At 36.4% G+C, this 21,252-nt stretch overlaps 1 protein-coding gene across 3 annotated transcripts in view; it reads right to left on the minus strand.

The window, feature by feature from the left end:
* The window catches only part of MIPOL1 (mirror-image polydactyly 1), a 313,803-nt gene that overhangs the window by 20,560 nt on the left and 271,991 nt on the right, over positions 1-21,252 (minus strand). The window contains exon 13 of one of the 3 annotated variants that reach the window (XM_087422426.1): positions 7,598-8,321. The exons of 1 other annotated variant lie outside the window; for it this stretch is intronic. In XM_087422426.1, the coding sequence (XP_087278552.1) occupies positions 8,255-8,321 (67 nt within the window). In that variant the 3' untranslated portion in view covers positions 7,598-8,254. Of the gene's footprint in view, positions 1-7,597; positions 8,322-20,381; positions 20,798-21,252 lie in introns of those variants that run through there. One more of the 3 variants, XM_087422419.1, reaches the window with a different exon arrangement.

The following is a 21,252-nucleotide window of genomic DNA, read 5'->3' on the forward strand; positions in this document are numbered from 1 at the left end:
AGGTGAGAGAATGATAATCCAAGACTGCTGCTAGGGACAGAGAAACCAGCAGCACTTTGGCAATCTTGCAGGGCTGGAGTGACAGACTTGGAGAGCCAAAGGGCCTGAAACACATGCCTAGTTGCGCCTCAAAATGCTTGGCAAATCTGAGCTGTCCTAAATGGGAGGTTAAAAAAGCTCTGATGAGAATATCTAAAAGGGCCCCAGACATCACTTTCACCATTGAAAGTTCTAGTGAGTTATGCCGTAGGAAGAGAAGCAAATCAGAGAAAATTGAGCCTTCCTCAAACTGCCACTCAGCTTCAACTCAGCATGGCATCCGACTAGATTAAGGTAATGAGCTTCCATTCAATCTTCCCAACAGAGGAGAGGCTAAGCCCTCTCTGGAGGAAGACAAAATCATCTGCAGGCTCAGGATGTCCTGCATTAGCCAACAGTTAATAGGCGTGCCAAGAGACAGGACCATGCATCTAGAAACCAAGCAACAAAACAGACGATAAAGACAGACCCCTGGGTGAGTCAGATATTGGCGTTAGTAGACATAGATTTTTAAGTAACTATTACTACTATACTCAAGAAAACAGAGGCAAAGAGGGAGACAATATATTTAGAAAGATGAGTATTTCACCAGAGAATTGGAATGTACCAAAAAAATCAAGAGGAAACTGTAGAATTGAAAAATACAGAATCTGAAATTAAGACCTGAATAGATGACTTTAACAGCAGAAGACAGGATTAGTGAAATGAAAGACAGGTGATTTTGAAAATTCAAAACTAAAGCACATAGAGGGAAAAAAAAGAAAAATACAGAAGTGGGTGGAAGAGAAGTGGTAACAGTGAAAAAAATTAAAATATATATTGGAGTCTCAGAAGAAGGGGAAAAAGATATTGACCAAAAATTTCCTAAAACTGACAAAAGATATCAAGTTAGAGATTTAATAAGGTCTATGAACTCAAGCAAGAAACATACAAAGAAGACCACATCTAGGCACAGAATAAAACTTCCAAAAAACAAAGAAAAAAAATCTAGGGGCCAGCCCGGTGGCGTAGTGGTTAAGTTTGAGTGCCCTGCTTTGGTGGCCCGGGGTTCGCAGGTTCGGATCCCAGGTGCGGACCTATGCGCTGCTTATCAAGCCATGCTGTGGCAGGTGTCCCACATATAAAATAGAGGAAGGTGGGCACAGATGTTAGCTCAGGGCCAATATTCCTCAGCAAAAAGAGGAGGATTGGCAATGGAGGTTAGCTCAGGGCTAGTCTTCCTCACCAAAAAAAAAAAAAAAATCTAAAAAGCAATCAGAAAAAACACAGACTTTACTTTCAGGAGGAGAACATTGAGACAGACAGCTGATTTCTCAACAGGGAAGAGGGAAGCTAGACATTGAGAGAATGATATTTTAAAACAGTTATAGGAGGACTTGTACTTTTGGCCATAATGGAGACCACATTTACCCTCCCACCTTAAAAAAGCCAGAAAGCAAAAAACAATTCACAAAAACAAAGACAATAACAACAAAAAACAACAGTGAAAATACGTGGATCAGTGTTTTTGGACTTCGGACAACAGGCAGCACAGGACAATGATCGCTGAGAGAAGGGAAGCAAATGAAATGAGCCCCGTGAGTGCCCCAGCTTATTGTCTGGAGAGTTTACAGAGCAGAGTGTGGGGAGGGGGAGCAGAAACAGAGCCTGGCAGCCTCCCTGAGCTGAGAACACAGAGTTGAGAATTTGGGGAGGCCAAGGTGGTTAGAACTTGCAGGTCAGAGTGCTGGAGAGGAGAGATTTTCTATGGAGTGGAGGGTGCTGCACAGAGAGAGAGACAGGGAGTGAGTGGGCTCTGGAGAGCTACAGAGCATTCCTCGAGTCTTCCTCTGAGTACTGACCAGCATATGTGTGTGAGTAAACTACCAAAGCCAGGGTAAGAACCACCAGATTGAAGGAGGCAGAACAATAACCAAAACTCACACATGGTTGTGACCAGTCAGAGAAGAGAAACCCCATATGACCCAGGGCATCAGGTAGTATACTCAGAAGGGGACTGCGTAAACTGTGGGGGAAAATCAGTCCTAGATTAAAGGTGCTCTGATCCTGCCTACTGAAGCTGAAAATAGCCTCATAAGATCAATCTGTTTCCAAGTAATGTAACTGCATCCCTAAACAAAGCTCAAAAAATTGTAATGAAAAACAAAAATATCGAACACCCAACAAGATAAAATTCACAATGACGGCATCCAAGAAAAGTTACCAGGCAGGCAAAGCAGGAAAGTACAACCTATATAAGGAAAAAAAAAAAAATCAATAGAAACAGACCTGGAAATAGAATCGATAATAGAATTAACAGATAAAGACATTAAAACAGTTCTTATAACTGTATTTTTTATATTACAGAAGATAATGTAAAGCATGAAAAAATTAGGGAGAGATATGAAAGAAATCAAAAAGACCCTACTTTAACTTTTAGAGATTAAAAATACATCTGCAAACAAAAAGGCTCTGGATGGGATTAAGAGCACATTAGACACTGCAAAAGAAAAGGTTAGTAAACCCGAAGACAAAGCAATAGAAACTATGCAAAATGAAACACACAGAAGAAAGAGACTGAAAAAAATGAACGAAGCATGAATGAGCTGTAGGACAACTTCAAGCAGCCTAATATATATTGAATCGTAGTTCCAGAGGGAGAGGAAAAAGAGCTGGGGGACAAAAAATATTGGAAAAAATAATAGCTGACACACAAAAAATTGATAGACTATAAACCCACAGTCCATGAAGTTCAACAAGCCACAAGTACAGAAGCGTGTGGAAATCTGTACCATAACACATCATAATCAAATTGGTTAAAACAATCAACAAAGGAAGGCATTTTTAAAGCAGCCTGAGGATATATCATGGAGAACTGTACAAAGAACAAAATAAGAATGACAGCAGGAACAAAGCAAGTCAGAGACAACAGAGTAATATCTTGAAAACACTGAAAAAAACAGGTAACCTAAAACTGTATACCCAGTAACAAACTTTTCACAAAATGAAGGCAAAAAAAAAAAAAAAGGGAGACATTTTCAGACATACAAACGCTGAAAGAACTCATCACCCACAGCCCTGCATTAGTATAAATGATAAATACTTCAGGAAGAAGGAAAATGATAACAGGTGGAAACTGGGATCTACACAAAGAAAGGAGCACTGGAAATGGTAAATGTAAAATATTGCTGTTATTTTTTAAATCTCTTTTAAAAATTATTGATTGTTTAAAGCAAAAATAATAACAATGTTATGATTGCATATATATGTAGAAGTAAAATGTTTGACAACAGTATCACAAAGGCAACGAATAGTGAGACAACAATTTTTTTACCCAGTAATAGTACAGTTCAGAAATTACCAGTTTAAAGTCTTTGTCCCAAAGATTCCTACTGCCCACCCGACCCTGGTCCTCTTTTGGCCCTGTACCTTAAGCTTTAAATTCTAAGTTCACTACAGGTGGCAGAGTGTTACATAGTCTGTTTATACTTACCTTGTGTTGATCCAATAATCAAACACAACAGAAGCAGTATTTTTAGATTTCAGCTATTGGTTACAGCAAAATTCCACACACAGATTCCAAAATTAGAAGAGGTGCTTGGTAGTAGATTTGAATCAGTCTATTATTTTCTAAGATCTCCCTTCTTAGGTTCTTTCTAACCATATTTACCAAAAATAGTGTTTCTCTTTAGTATTCTATTACTATAATTTTATTTCATATCTAAATAGTTTTGAAAGGTTCCTAAGGTACCTAACAAATTTGTTTATATCAGCTTTTATCTTTATTAAACTTGTTAAGGAAGTCACACAGTTTGACGGTGAACTTAATCTGTTTCCTTACTGCAATATATTTTATAACCGTATCCACTACAGTGTCTGCAGCATGGTACACTGATAAATTTGATTAAGATCAATGTAGAAGAATTGCATTGAAATGTGTAGGATTTGCAACAGGGGATTTTATGTGGATAAAAAGTACATATATATTTTAGATATTTGAGTTTGTGCATTAAAATGCACTTTTGTTAATAATTAGATAGTCAAGAAACTGGTGGCTTCCAAAGTACTAGCGTACTCCAAAATGATATTTAGAAAACAATAAAATTAAAAATAAGTATTTAAGCTTTCTGCAAAGAAATATTAATACTATACAATATTTTAATTATTCTCAAAAATACACATTTATCATTGTCCAATTCTAGTTATGAAATCCTACATTAAAAAATTATAACTTCAACCTTTAAAAACTTAACTAAGTACATTATAAAAAAGAAAAGAAAACCTTTTCAAAAACGGTTATTCTAGTAAAAGGATTACAAAAAGTTTGGTAACCTGAGATGCTATCCTGAATGTATGCTACTAGTTCAAATGTGCAAGCTCCAACTTAACAAACGTTTAAAATATTTGAGTTTTTAACACAGTGCCAAAATAAACCACATCTTTTCTAGAGATGACATATTTAGCTAAGCTCAAGCAATATAAATCTTTCAACCATTCCATGTATTTGTTTAAAAGCCTCAGAAACCACGTGCATTTCGAATAAAACATGAACAAAATGCCGAAACCACTGGGGCCTAACAGTTGCCTTATAAATCAATTTTTTAAAAAGGCAAATGTATTTGTCTATGTGTGGCTGTGTATATATCTATATACATATGTCTACACAGAACAGACAGATAGGTTACTTGTAAATAGTAGTTATCAACAACACAATAATGCCTTGCGAAAAATTTGGGTCCCGTACAAATCATACGTGAGAAGACAAAATATGAAAGCCACGACTATTTCATCATTACAATGCCTCATTAATCAGGAGTATTTGAAAATAGAAACTTTAAAAATAATTATGATCTTTAAAAATACTACATATAAAAATATTTTCCCACACAACTATATCCAATATTAAAACTACAAATTTTTAATATTCTAACTTTTTTGTGAAATAAACTAGTTCTATTGGTAAGAGACTTGATAAGCAGATTCTTCAGTTTATTTGAATATGGAAATACACAAAGGATCAACTTTCTCATTGAAAACAGGAAAATATTTTATTAGATAATATATTAAATACTTTAAATAATTTTAACATAATGGCTTATTTATAAAAGTAGAATTATAAAAATAAAATTTCTCAAATATTAATAATTAACTAATAACTTGGCTATAACTGCTTATACCTTGCCTATAACTGGTTTTACCTCCAGCAGTGGCCCTAGGAGGTAAGTGAGCCTTGAGGTGTAGACTACCATTTGATAAAACTACACGGTCACGTTTTAGCATCAGGCCAAATTACAAACAGTACAAAGCAACTCAAAGTTATTTTTTATTAACAATGAATTGTCACGGTATTCCTAACGAGTGGAGGCTAAGGCAAAGCATGCTGCTACCCTAACGCTACAGAGAGGCAGTAATGATGCTATGCTATTTACACAAGCAGTTCACATTATTGTACTTCCTTGAAGGAAATGCATACAATCTCGATTGTTAGTGAATTCATACGTGTATGTATAAAAGAAATGGCACAATAACACCAGGAACTGCAGGAGTTAAAATACTTAAATTTTTTTCTTATAGAAATGTCTGGAGACCTACTGTTGCATGGAGTTTAGTCATAAGACCTCAGCTGTAAGTCCTAGCCAGTCCTTGGCAAATTCCTAGCCTCTCTGAGGCTGTTTCTTCATTTGTAAAATGTAATAATAACACTAAAATCATCATCATCATCATTATGTGATTGATATATATGTATATAATTTATTATTATTGTTGTTATATAATTGTTGATAGGATCAAATAAAAAAATACAGATGTGAAAAGACTTTGTAAATCATCAAGACCTACTCACGTTTGTATGATCTTTTCTGCTTTTCCTCCCTGAACTACTTATTTTTACAAGAAGTGAATTCTCATATTAATATAGGAATTAGACGATGTTTAAAGCCAACTCAAGCAACATCTCTGGGCAGTGTGGAATCTTTCTGAAGTTGCATTATTATTGAATATGTAGAGAACTGATCTTCAGTGACCAAGATTCTTCTTTAATACAAAAAAAAAATAAAGACTATTTGAAACATTGTTGGTGGACATTTTTAAGTGCAAGAAATCAATTAATGATATGTTTGGTTATAACATTTAGCATTTGTAATTCTGTAGACAACTCATTTTCAAAGTGATGTGATATTCTTGGGAGATTACCAATGTTGAACAATAGTAGATGTTAGAAGCGTTTTCTAAATTTAACTTTAGAATATCAAATTCTATAAAAGTTCCGGATATTGATTACAGGAATTGGTTGCTCTAATTTGATTGTTTAGGTATAGAAAGATATGTTTGGAAACCGTAAAATGTCTTTATGCTACACTCTGTGTTTTATAAAACCTCAAGCAAAATAACTCAAGAAAGGTTTGTCTGTTCTTCAGGACGAAACTGAAAATTCAAGTTGACTTGCAATTTATTTGAAGAGGATTCAGGAATGGACAATTTTGTGACAAGAACTGTTCCTCTTTACTTACCTGCATGACTTGAAAGGCACTGTTCCGTCACCTGGGGAGCTGTTACATGTTTCAGTTAGAGCCCAGAGAGAAGATTCCATGCATGAGCAAATTATTTCTGATTTCTGTATGGCCTATGAGAGGCTATCATTCTCTTTAGGACCATAGAGTAAATCCAGTTAGTTTATTTTTGATCCCTGTTGTTCCTTATTTTTAATTCTCATAGTCTAAAAAAGTAATTAAAGTAGCAGGAAACATGAGTAAATTCTAAATTTGAACTCAATGGGATTATTCTAACTGCCAGATAATCTAATGGACTTAATAAGGAAGAAATTGAGTGTGTTAGCATTATGATTCTTTTGTCACCCCATGATTAAGCACCTTATATGTTCCTGCAGAGTAAAAAAAATTCAAATGGATAATCTTCCATGGCGTACGAAAGAATGGTGCAATAAATTATCCTATACTTGTCCTGAAAATACGCAATGGTAGATGATTTGGCTCAGTCTTACAGATAAATTAAAAAATTGTATGGACTTAGAAACATTTTCACTTGCCTACAAAATTTTCACTAATTCAATCTCTACTTGTCTATTTCACCCTGTTCCAGTCATAGTCACTTTCTATTGGCCTGTCATCTATTCAATCTAAAAAAAAATGAAGAGATTTTTCCTACAGCCAAATATTTAGTTTTTTCATAATTTCATATCATTAGAAGTGACTGCTATCCTGTAACTATTTTATCTCTTAAATAAAAGAAAAAGTAGGTAACCTAAACCAAATTGCAGATTTACTTTTTTTCCAAGTCTTTATATTCTTACATTATAATTTTATTGTATATTATATATTGGATTCCCCTCCTCTACAACAAAAATTCAAATGTAATCTAAATAAAGATAATCATAAGGAACACTTAGCATGTTTGATGGCCTCTCGCCTTTAGTCATGCTGGCACAGGCTAATTTTCAAGCCAAAAGTGCCCCAGCCTATTAGACACCCTTGGCGATTTCTACAGCTTAAATAGAGTCTAGATGATTATTCACTAAAAACATTAATTAAAGACCAACATTAAAAAATATTGACAATACGAATTTATAAGTACACATTAACAATATCCTCTTTTTATTGAAAAGTCTGCATTATTTGTAGTGAAACAAAAATCATGCCTTGATTAATGTAATTTTAATGTACCAAATTCTTATTAAAGAAAATTATACGCTCAATTCTTGGTATCTATACTTAATATTCTTTAATACTAACAAATATTACATGCATTCATTGAAGGAAGAATATACACTCTTCTGTCTGAGCTTCTCTCATGTATTTGAAGTTTTGACCTAACACAGTGGATTAAGGTTTAGACAATATTTACTTTGCTGCATTTTGATTCAGAAAGGGCCAAATGTGAAGATATGATCCTGACTAACTTTACTGTGTTTCTATAATAATCTCACAGTAAGAAGATTTATATTAAATACAGTGAGATATAAAATAGTTACAACATAAGCTGCAACTTCATAGTTACCCATTGGTAAAAGTCTGTAGTTAATACATTTGGATAAATAACTCAAGTCAGCAGCAAAGTGGTTAAACATTTGTGATTTGATTTTATCTCAGCTCGGAATGTGCTTAGAGTGGCCCACTTCTAACAACTGTTTGCTAAGTTAAGGCTGCAGTGTTTACTCAGCGCTGAATGAAGCAGCCTGGTCACCAGATGTGACTGCGTCCCCAGACTCTCGTCTTCTCAGTCAGATCACTGTCCTCACGGTCCCTGCTCCAACCTTCTTCCTCAGAACGTCCACCAGCCTTTCCAACCTAAGTTGGGGGCAGGGGGCGGGAGGGGAAAAAAAATATATAAAAAGTGCAATTATTGTCAGGCATGTTTTGGCTGACAAAGGACAGTATTTGCCTAGGACTCAGCAGCCCTGGCAGTCACATTAAGAAACAAAGCATTACTGTAAGCGAGAGACACTGCTGCAGAGTGCCAAGTATCTGAGGTTAGAAAAACAGCAACGCACAAACTTTAACCCAGATCTTCAGATTATGTCAGCTTTAGATGCTACATGAAAAATACAAAATTCTCATTTCAATACATTTACCTACTTGCATTAAGGTTGTGAATGAATCATTTACTATGCAATGACAAGATGGCATATTAAATGGAGAGCAGTTTCAAATTGATTTTTACCTAAGAAGTACATATTTCAATACAGAAACATTATCAATCTTACACCTGTTACTCAGCTAAATAAGTGACACACTGGTATATTGTACAATTCTTTTGTATTAAATTTCTTTCTTTTTCATGGAGTCAACTGATGAAAATAAAGCCAGGAATTAGGTGGCTAGCTGGGAAAAAATTCATGTCTTAGTGGCAAGAAAATAATTTAAATATATACAAATGACCTGATGCTAATAAAACCAGACTTGCTGTACTACATTTAAAAAGAATTTTCTATTAACAAGTAATATAAATAGGTTAGCAATGACTATATACGCTTTTTAGTCAAAGATAAGTGATTTTTTTTTAGTTGATTAAAAACTCACCAATTACACTGAAAAAAGAGTGAAAAGTTCAGAAGTTCATTCTGTAGTGCTCTTAGGCTACTCTCTGGGAGGGAGATCACATTAATGTGGAACAGTGAGAGTTTTGCTTGACAAAGATGATGGAATCAGACCATTAACTGTTTTTTTTTCCTTTTATTTTCTTTACTGAAAGCATAAAACCTCAACCAAAATCTTGCTTGATGTTACACACACAGAAATCTTCCTTGTAAGTGAAAAGCACACCCAGCAGTTTTCATATACACAATCTTCCCTCAAAGACTGGGGAGCAACACAGTCTAGTCTGTTCCAGCTTGCCTCATTTATATGGATCCATGCATGAGGGTCCTTTGCAAATAAACACAGCACAGAGCTAGACACTAAAGGAATGAGGGTATTCTGAGTGTCCTACACACTGGTTTAAATGGACTGATCAGCTGCATGCAAGACTGAAAACTAGCTCAAGTTTACTGGATGATTCTGCATATATTCAGACTTCTGTTAACAGAAAACAGGAATATGAAACAAAATAATTCAGTGCATCAAAAATCTTTGCTTTGCATATGGAGTGATGACCTTAGAGTAAAAAGGCAAATTTATTTGCCTAAGTTTATTACTACAAATTTCTCAAATGTAAATTAAACATAAGTATTATACATCCACTAAAACAGCTTCAGACTAGCAATACAAATACCTGAATGAGAAGATTCACTGGACAATTCACTGTATTCACAGATCAGTCTGTATTAGTTGGACTTTCCCTAGTGATAAAAACTAGTGCTATCTTATATACTCTGAATATTATGATTAATAGGATTACATAAATCCCTTAAGACAAAGTTTAACTAACTTGAGTTGTGGAGGAGGGAGAAGAAAAATGTCAGTATGAAACTAAGTGTATTGTTAAAATATGATAGTAACTTGAATTCACTGTTAACAAATGGCTCCCAGTAGAGATCTTGACAAGCCATTAATAGCATTTCTCGGCATATATTGTAAAAAGTCAGAGAATATTACTTTCAAGTTGGTTAACTATATATCCCTCCCCCACAATATCATTTACACTACTAATAAAAAAAAACTACCTCATAATGTAAAAACAAGCTCTACTCTGCATAGTTATTCTTATCACTACGAATTCAGAATCAATGGAATCCCAAATTACTGAGATGAGTCTGTGTTGTGCTTCTTTTGACTTCTCCTTTACACACAGACTCATCTCACTGTAGTTTCCTTTTTATACATTAGAATGTCTTTCCACTCAGAACTCCCATCTTGCTAAGGTAAGAGGTTAGGAGGAAATACTTAAATATCATGTTTTGCAATGTCTTTACTATATTTCAACAATTGCCAGATCAACCACATTCTCAGTTTATCCAGGTTGAATGGTTTATGAAAATTTGATCTCAGAAAGGAGAAAAATGTCAATTACTTAGTTTTGTGAAAGCTTACTGACTTCTGAAACACAATGAAGCACCTATTCCTTCCTGTAAGGAATGGACGACACCTGCCAAGCACGGACTGTGTCCACAGGAAGGGAGGCGTGGACGTCTGTGGAAGCTCCTTGCAGAATTTGCCTGCAGGCTATTCTTTGCTGCCCAAATCAACAATATCCTTTAAAAAAGTATGTCGTTTAATGAAATAGGCTCCAACTGCTTTCCATGTTACTCAACAATAGCTTCCCAAGGGCATCATGAAATAGGAAAAGGGGTAGAGCCAGGATTAGGATTTCTCCATTTTAAATATGAAGACACTGAAGCACAGACAAGTAAACTCTTCTACAAGGTCCTGAGGTAAAACAGTGACAAAGCTGGGCCTGGTTTCCTTGTTCTTAGTTCAAATCTACTTCTACTAGGGGTTGGGTTACCAGAGAGCTGCAGAGTCAGATTATAGGTTGATGGATTATTTTTCTTACTAACTGCATTAAAAATTTTCGCCAAGTTCTTAAGTCAAATTGGGAAAGTATTTGCTGGTATACTTCATCTGCTGTTTTAGTAACACATAATAAGAAAGAAAATTGATGACACTGCACATAATTAGGAAATAAGTTATAATCTATTATTTGCTATAATACAATTTCTATACAACCTTGAAAAATATATTTACAGCTATAACTTTAGATAGAAATCCTATTTTTTTCGATTAACATTATTTTTGTATTTTCTATGTATTGATAAGATGTATGTACTACAGGGAAATACATAGTTTTCCATCAAGTAGATGAACCATAGGTTATTTACCAATTTTCCTAATTGGATTACTTCTATTTTTCACTCTAATGAATACTGTGATATATTTTAAAAGGCAAGTAATATTTAACGAATACGGACTATGTACAGGAACTATGAGAAGTAATTTATGCACATATTTAATTTTCATTATAACTCCATGGAGTAAATGTTATCATCAGATGACAAAACCAAACTGTATAGAGGAAAACTGGATCAGAGCCACACTGCTAGTGAGTTTTGGAGCTGGGATGCGATGCTAGGTCTAATTACCACATTTCTGATCTCTCTTATGTGCTACACTGCTTCCAAAAGTACTGCGACTTTTAAGGCTTATTTCTGATTTTTTGTGGGCTTGAGTTACTCTTACTGACTGGATAGTTTTTTTGCAAAGTGACAGAAGGGAGTGAAAATGGAACAAATTTCTCATCAATTCAATTGTAGGAAAGTAAAAATCTCACTATAGATTTCAGCTTGGAGAGTTATTTTTGTATCTGTTAATGTGAGGGCAGAAGTCTGACAGGCTTGACAATTTTCTCCCCAGAAAAAGCATTCCTACTCTTGGGCAATGAGGTTGCCCAATCAAACATATTTGGCTTTTTATTTTTTTTTTCCAAGGAGAAAGAACCAGGGAAATCCAACAAAGATGGATAACAATCATCCTTCCAGCAGAGGAAACAGAAAAGCCACTAGAAATGCTGCACTTAGGTTTGCCATTAGTATCAGAGATCTTGCTCTCTCTCAACCACAGCAGCAGGGAGATAAGACTTTAAATGCAGTTTCTTCTTTTACTATTATGGCTGTCCTTCCTCTGCTGCTCTTTTTAATGTTGATTTATTTTATCATCTTTTCTTTATACTTTTTATACTTTCTGCAAAAGATGTTATTTGCTCCCTTGATTCCATTTCAATGCTATTACTTCCAAATACAGACCTCCATCCCAAAATTCTCTTCTGAGTTTCAGATTCACATATTCAACTGCCTTCAAGACACCTCCTCTTGCTTGTCCCATAGGCATATGACACTCAGCATACCTAAAACAAAACTTATTATTTCACCTCCCACGCATGTTTCAGTATTTCTTATCTTGATTAATGTTGCCATTCACGACTCAACCTTTAAGTTGAAAAAATTTAGAAAAACTTGGTCCATTGTATTTTTTTCTCACTTCCTCTTGGACCTGTGAAAACTTTGTGATAAAAGCACTAATGTAGACAGTGGGAAGCAATGAAAGGGTTTTAACTCATCCAGTAATATTGTTTGCATTTTAGAAAGATCACACAGGCAAGAATGTAGGGATGGGTTGGAGGCAGCTTAGCCTCCAGGTAGGAAGTCCAGAGAGCTCCTGATGAAAATGATCCTAGTGAGCACAACAGTGTGAATGTATTTAAGGCCACAAAACCATACACTTAAAAATGGTCAAATGGCAAATTTTATGTTATGAAGATTTACCACAACAAAAAAATTAATCCTAGTGAGACTTGAAGGCTTGAACTAGAGCTACAGCAGTGCAGAAGGAAAGAAGGGGATAAATGTGACAGATACCTAGGATATGGAATCAAAAGGACTGAGTGACTTTTGAGGGTAGGATGGGGCGAGATGGCGTGGGCAAGAAGGATGACTCCCAGGTGTCCGGTTTTGGCGACTAGACAGATAGTGATACATAAACCAAGACAGTGGAGGGAAGAACCACAGGTTCCTGTTTGGGAGTATGTGTGTGTGAGGATGAGTACAGTTTGGTACATATAAATTTGAGCTGTTGGTGGGACAAATAAGTGCGGATGTTAAGTAGACACTTGGATATAAGAGTTTGTGTTAAAGAGAGAATTCTAGGTTTATGATATAGATTTCAGTTCAATCAGTAAGTATTTGTTTGGTAATTCCTATGTACCAGGTATTCTTCTAGGGACTGATTATTCAAAGAACAGGATATGATCCCTGCTCATAAGGAGCAGTAAAGTGGGAAAGTAGATCTTTATATGGATAACTCCAATAAGTTACTGGTAAATGCTGTAATGAAAGGATAAGCACAGGTATTAAACAGAACCTAGTTTGTGTAGGGCAGGAGAGGAAGGGCCTGTATAGGCTTCCTGATCATGCCTGAGTTTAAGGTAAGTAGGAAGTAGTCACTTCAAGCAGGGTGGGAATGGAGAGGGCAGGAAGGGCATTCCAGGCAGAAGAAATAACGTGTGAAGGCACAGAGGTGTGAAAAGCATGGTGTGTGTCAAGTCCTACTGGTAGTATGGTTTCTCAGGACCATGAAGTAGGAGGGGGAGAACGTCAGGAAATGAGGCTGGAGAGGTGGGCCATGACTAGGTCTTGCTTTGGTTACAACTGAAGCCATGGGGGTGGATAGAAATGCTTAGAAAGAGAAATAAAAAAGGAGAAGAGGGGTGGGAAGAAGATAAAACACAAACAAATATTTAAAGTAAAGAGACTGGCAAAAGAATATGAGAAGATAGGGAAGTAAAAGATGGATCAGAGTAGCTGCTGCCACAGAATCCAGAGAAGGGAATTTCAAGAAGGGTGTGATCAACAGAGTTGAGTATCTGAACAAATCAAAGTGAAAAGTGCCCATGGGATTTGGCAATTAGGAAATGACCACCTTTTCAGTGCAGTTTTAATGGCTTGATGGAGTAGGATGAAGCCTGAATGGAATGTGGAAAAGTGAAGACTAAGTATAGGCTTGGGAGAAAGTAAAGAGAATTGCAGTTATAGGGGGATGTGTGGCCAAGGAAGTTTTTTTTTTTTTTTTCATGAGGAAAATTAGCCCTGAGCTAGCATCTGTAACCATTTTCCTCTATTTTGTATATGGGATTCCACCACAGCATGGCTTGATGAGCAGTGTGTATGTTTGCACCCAGGAACCGAACCTGTGAACCCTGGGCCGCCAAAGCAGAGTGCGTGAACTTAACCACTACACCACTGGGCCAGCCCCAGAGGAAGTTTTTTAAGACATGGATGGCATATGAATATGTTTATGGACCATGAGAGAGAAGACCACAGGAAGACACTAAAGTATAAGGGAGGAAGATGATACCCTTGTAAGCAGGGTCTCAGAGGATGGGATCATAAGCACAACTTGCAGTATTATCATTGAAAATATGACTGGACAACTTTTCCTTGGAGATTAAAGGGAAAGAGGTGGGAGAATACAGCTGTGGATAATTTTGTAGGTGTGGAGGATGTTAATTGACAGAACTCATGCCTGCTAGATTCACTTTTCCCCACAGAGTAGGAAGGAGAGTTCTCTGCTGAAAGCATAGGTTAACGAGAAAGGCTGGAGGAGAATGGTGAAGGTTTAATGGGACAAGAAAGGGAGGTGACCTGGGACATGTAAAAGGAATGTTAGGTGGGATTGATGACCTAGCTATAGCTAGAAACTACAAATTTGTAAGAGATATTGACCATCAGAGCGGTATGACTTTTTTCCCTTCATCAGCTCTATACTTTGGGGGTAGATGTGGGGAGGGCAAATTATAGAAGTAATTGAGAGTTTATGACTTACACGGCAAGACAAGAGGATAAGGAGACTGTGTCTTTGGGAGAAAGTGATTAAAGCTAGAATTCAGATTGGGTAGAAAAGAAAGCAAGTCTATAAGAGACTATCAGTTCAAGAGAAAATGGAGGGAGCAAGAGACCGGATGTCTTGATTTGTGTTGAGGCTAAAAAGCAAGAGTAGCTGGAACAAGGCTGTAGTTACTGTCAGAGAGGATTTCAGATGTAGAAAGGTTCTGAGTAATGACAACATCCATTACAGCTGAAGCGGATAAGAGGTAAAAGTCATTAGCATTCAGGAGACAAAAGAACAGGACATATTTTTGACATTGAAAGTGAAGTTTCTTAGCATGAATGAAGAAGTTGGGGTAGAGAAGAAGACACTGAATCAGGTGCCTGAAACTCAGACTAAAGGAATTGCAGTGATCAGGAGGTCAGCAGACAGCACAGAAGAGGAGAGACAGAGAGTGATAAAGCTGGATGGTGTAAACCTCAAAGGAGGAAGGGTTTTTACATGGATGCAGAAAGTATGAAAGTAGCAAAGGGGAAGCAGAACTCTCTTTCCTAGTATATAGGGTATAGGAAGAAGACCAGCGTCTAGTGGGCTGCCAGGAAAGAAGTGTCCTTGGTAAATTCAAGTTTCAGGTGGAATGTGTGTGTGAAACATTTAGTGCAGAAGTTGTGGATAGATGCAAAGTAGTGACAGTGGAAAGAAGGTTCCAGAAGGCAGACTGAAAAGAGCTGAGATCAAAGGAATAAAGAGAAGGAGGGAAAGATGGGGCGGGAGGAAGCACAGAGCTGTAAGGAAGAGGATGGATAACTGATGGCGTATACCCACTCTCCCATGCATAAATTGTAACTAATGAAATATAAAGTTCTTGCTCAGTTTTAGCCACAATATGTAACTGAAAGATGCAGACTGACACACACAGATGCACACAAAATATACATACACACATATTTATGAATATATAGAGATATGGTCATATAAATATGAATACATACATATATGCTCACAAAAGTACACGTAAGAAATATGGGAATATCAAATAAGAAAAGAATGAAGTTAAGAAGAGAAAAGAAGACTATTTACATTTGAGACAGAATGGAGGGTTTGTAAGTGAAAAGGTGAAGGTAGAAGTAGATGGGAGAGTGGGCTGAAAAGTCCAGAAAGTGGTAAGAATGGGGAAATTGAATAATAATTGCATGGTCAAAAATTATGCCTTATTTAATAGGAAATCTGCCTCCTTGGATCTTCCACTCATCTGCCTAGACTACCCTTTAAATCATTACCCTACTTGGTTTTCTATACAAGGTGTTGTGAAAATGCTAAGAGAGCTATGTATTTACTGTTGTATTTTTTTCTAGGCTAACACTTTCAGTCTTCAAATGGCTTTGCACATTAAAGTTAAGAGACTGCTCACCAATGCTGGTTGTTCTTTAGCATGTCTAGTGTCTTTAAAAATATTGCACCCTGTATAATAATGTGGTCTAGTCATTACCAAGGAAAGTGGGACTGGAATCTCCCCCGATCTGGATATTGACTTGTTTCAGTGCTGCCATGTCTCCCTCTTGGCTTCCACTGAGCTTTGGGGCAAACAAGTCTACCCACTAATACTCTAGTCTGCTTTACCACCAAGCCAAGCCAAGTCCCTCCTATTCTGGACATATCCAATTAATATTGCTGCATCAGTTATTTATTGCTGCATAATAAACCACCCAACACTTAGTTGCTGAAAACAACAGGGCCTATTGTATTTATTTATTTTTTTATTTTATTTATTTATTTTTTTTAAAGATTTTATTTATTTATTTTTTCCCCCCAAAGCCCCAGTAGATAGTTGCGTGTCATAGCTGCACATCCTTCTAGTTGCTGTATGTGGGACGCGGCCTCAGCATGGCCGGAGAAGCAGCGCGTCGGTGCGCGCCCGGGATCCGAACCCGGGTCGCCAGCAGTGGAGCGCGCTCACTTAACCACCAAGCCACGGGGCCGGCCCGGGCCTATTGTATTTAATCACGCCACTTTGGGCGTGGCGCAGCTGGGCAGTCTTCTGCTGGCCTTGCCTGCAACCACTCATGCAAGCTGCAGTCAGCTGGGGCTGGGTGGTCATATGCCCGCCAGGGGGTGCTGACCTCTGGCCTGGACCCTCTCTTCATGGGTATCTCATTCTCAAGGACATCAGCCCAGACATGTACATGGTGAGCACAAGTTAGCAGGAGGGCCACACTGGCAATACTCCTGAGGCCTTGTTCAGAAGCTGAGCAACATTACTCAGTTTATGTTACTGGCCAAAGGGAGTCACAGGCCAGCCCAGATTTAAAGGGTGGAAAAACAGATACTACATTTTGACGGGAGCAGCTACAAAAAATTTGGGGCCATTTTTTATTCCACAATATTGATCCTAAATGCAATTTACCTTTATCTATGTCAGATTTCATGTTGGTAAATTTAGCCCATTTTCTCAGCAATTAATATCTTTTTGCATCCTGCGTTTGTCTATCATTTCTCGTACTTATGATAAACCTATATTTTATGTTTTTAACTTAGTTATTGAAAGAAGTTGAACAGAAAGAACCAAGCGTGAAGTACTGAGACAAACTCTTAGAGACAACCCTACAAGGTCATAACATGTATTCCTATTCAATTAGCTCTGAATTCTCGGAACTGTGCAATCATTTCTTGATCTTGTCCACAAAGATATTTTGAGATAGTTTGTCAAATGGCTGTTGAAATCAAAATATATTAGAGTTCTTCCTCCTTCCTTACCAGTTATAGAGGTTAGTTTCTAAGATGCAGCTAGACCTGTCAGGACCAATGTATGGTAACTAGTATCAGCCTGGCTGCCAGAGCATCCTTAGTCCTTTGGTGGGTAGATCAGTGAGTGACAGGGTGGGTCTGAACTAACGTAGTAACTGGACCGGCTGTGGGTGTCATCTAAAAGCACTCTTAACTCTCTAAATTACAGTACCCGAAGGGCTTAATTTGGGCTTTAACAGATATCCAAAAAGGTCTAATCTGATGATCTGTGGCATGGAAATAAGAATTTCTAGGCTGTGATGATACTTGGCAAATATGGTGTTTTGCTTGCTGAAGTTGATATCATGCCTAGTATGGGTCACAGAACATAGCACTTACTCTATTTTCAAATTTAATTTTAATGGGTGGTCCTAACTGTGTTTCAACATTCAAGATATATTTACTGAAAAACTTCACTAAAAAGTCCATAAGTCACTCTTTATCAAAATCAAATAATAAATTCCAAAATATTTCCAACCTAACAATATGATGATGGTATTGTACATTTTGTCTTACCAAAAGAGACATCATTTTTTTCTTTATTGAACAGGTGCACCATTGAATGGATAGGGACCTACAAATAGATCTTGTTCTTATAAAATTTTAAGCCTAAAACATTTTTGTATTCTTGTTAGCAAGCTCAGTGTTAATAATGGATTGTGGTTGATTTGGACATGGGTACGATTTATTTATCTAGACTTGGACATTATAACAATAATAGTTAAAATACGATTTCAATTGTATTTATACAAGAGAAAATGAGGAAAAAACTGATATGAGCAGGAATATAAAAAGCCAAAGTAATTATCACGAGGCCAACTTACTGAAGGAAAAAGACGCTACAGGACAATTATTTACCATAGAAATTTATATAAAATATTTTGAAAAGGACACCACAAATATTTCATTATAAGTAGATAATAAATAGGGACTATAGATGAACACCAATATTAAGATTTTTATTATAAAGCAGATTTAAAAGATATTTGTCTATTTCTTGGAAAATATTATCAATGCAAATGGCTAGGGAAATTTTTAAAAATGTTTTCCTTGACAAAAGATTATGTTAAAAATCTTAACCTAGTTAATATGTCATTGATATGTTCACATGATAAACTATAACAATTAGAATCAAGCATTTGTCTCCCTGCTAATCCTCATATCGAGATCTTTGAGATTAAGTAGAACCCAAAGAATACATTTAAAAGGCTCTCGTACTACCTACTTGATCCACTGTGTCCAGGTCTCGCCAACATTTTATGACTGTCATGAGAATTTCCATCAGTACCGAAATGTTGGTAAACTTACAGCTCACGTTAGGCTGAAGCAGACTATATGCCTAGGTTTTGCTTAAATGCATTCAGTAAAAAGCCTACCTTCAGCAAAAGTATTGTATTCTCAGCTCTAGTTTTTGACCTAAAAATCATAACTTTCAAACAAATACTGTAAATTAAGTACACAGAGTTTTCACAACCCCTACCATCCCAAACACTAGATGGTACTCAGGAAATAAAGCTTACAAAATTATTATGGTTCTTGAGATGATTTGGGGCCATGTCTTCCCTACACCTCATATGAAATGGTCCCAGTAACACATGTTTTGTTTGGGCCAGTCATGGGGCAGAACTGTGAAAGTGGAAAAGTTTGTCTGTATTTTTCAAAGAGCTATGCCTAAAATAATTTGGTAATGATAATTATTAAAATAGAATTCCAATGGTAACAGAGATGTCTAGAGAGAGAGGAAAAAACAAAAACAAAAACTAATGCTGAGCAGAAATGTACCCAGTGGCACTTCTCTCACCTCCCATCAAGTATCTAGTCCCCTCATATTCTCCTCCCTTTGACTCTTAACACTAGCCTTAAAAAATAATAACAATGCTTTTTGATAATAATGTTAAGTGAATGAAAAAAAAAAAGGCTACCAAGTGTACTGCAATTTATTATAAAACAAAGCTTTAACCCAAATCTGTGACTCTCTGATGGAGGAATTTCAGGTATCAATTGACAGGTATCAAAATAGATATATTTTGGGAATTGCATTATCTCTTAAATGATACCAGGGATGTGACTATCATCTCTGTCTACATATAAGATTGTCCCTATTAATTGTCAACTGGCATTTTTGGCTGGATCTACATTTATTCAAAGAAAGAAGAAAAGAAAAACAACAAAAAATTGGGTACACGCAGTCAACAATATTTAGTTTTAAAGCATCATTACTATTTACTAATTGGTTTGTTGATTTCTACCATAACTTTCAAGTTAATCAAATCTAATTCAATTCTTTCCCCCAAACCATTTTGCTGTGTAAAAAGATATTTTAAGTTACTAGAATAAGGGATACAAAGAAATAATATAGATAATTTAGCTCCTCAGATATGTCATTATACGAAGTATTATCATTCATTCATTCAGAAATTAAGCAATAAATCTGGATTTATCTTTGAGATTAGAACAGAAAAAAATTAGTACATGTATATTCAATAGTGCTTAGATTAGATATATGACATTCCTTACTCAATGTCACTAATATCTAAGGTAGACAAGGCACTAAAAAGTTACTTATATTATAAACTAACATTTAGATAACCTAACAAATGTTAGATCGACTAACATTTGCTAAAAATTAGGCTCATCAATCAATCATAATATCATAATTATCAATTTAGATGACTAATAAAAATAAAAGTTAGACATATAACAATCAAAACATGTAAAACTTGCGTTCTTTACTTTTGTTTCATTCCATTTAAAAATTAGAACATGAAGAAGGATTAAAGCTATATTTCCTTCTTTACAGTATCTCTAAGGCAATTTTATTTCAAGTTTTGAATCTTAAAATAATGACTCTGCTATAATTTTACTCAGGGCTTAATTAAGACTTTGTTAGTAAATTAGATGTCTAGACAGTCCGCTGGATCCAATTAGTCTACGGCAGCACTAGTGCAGTGGATGATGCTCTTAGGAAAGTAGTTACAGAAGACAATGGAGTTACCTTCCTTAAGCCCCTAATTTAACATCAGAAAGTGATTGAGATAATAGGATGAATTAAGATCAAGTGACAATTTTATTGGGCTCTTTCACTTCGTCTATCAGAGGATATTCAAGTCACATGGAAGATTCCCAAGAAAACTCACCAGTAACAAGTTCATGAGGCTCCATGAGGGCAGGGACAATGTGTTTTTTGTTCATCACTGTATACTTGGTAACTAGCAGAACCGGCTCTGACAAATCAATGGGATATTGCTTACTTGTTTATGAATAAATATTACAACACATATATACACACACTGGGACTGGGAATAAGAAGTAATTTCATTTACATTCTCAATTTTAAAGTAATGGATTGAAATTTTGATGATGACTTCATGACCTCTAAAAGTAGGTTTCAAGAATAAAGAAAGTAGGGGGCCGGCCCTGTGGCTTAGCTGTTAAGTGCGCGCGCTCTGCTACTGGCGGCCTGGGGTTTGGATCCTGGGCGCACACCGATGCACTGCTTCTCCGGCCACGCTGAGGCTGCGTCCCACATACAGCAACTAGAAGGATGTGCAGCTATGACGTACAACTATCTACTGGGGCTTTGGGGGGGGGACCTTAATAAAAAAAAAAAAAAGAAAGTGGGGGCTGGCCCGGTGGCATAGTGGTTGGGTTCACACGCTCCACTTCGGCAGCCCGGGGT

Source organism: Ceratotherium simum, chromosome 3 (assembly GCF_057802395.1).
Source record: "Ceratotherium simum simum isolate JZ-2026a chromosome 3, ASM5780239v1, whole genome shotgun sequence".
Lineage (NCBI taxonomy): Eukaryota > Metazoa > Chordata > Mammalia > Perissodactyla > Rhinocerotidae > Ceratotherium > Ceratotherium simum.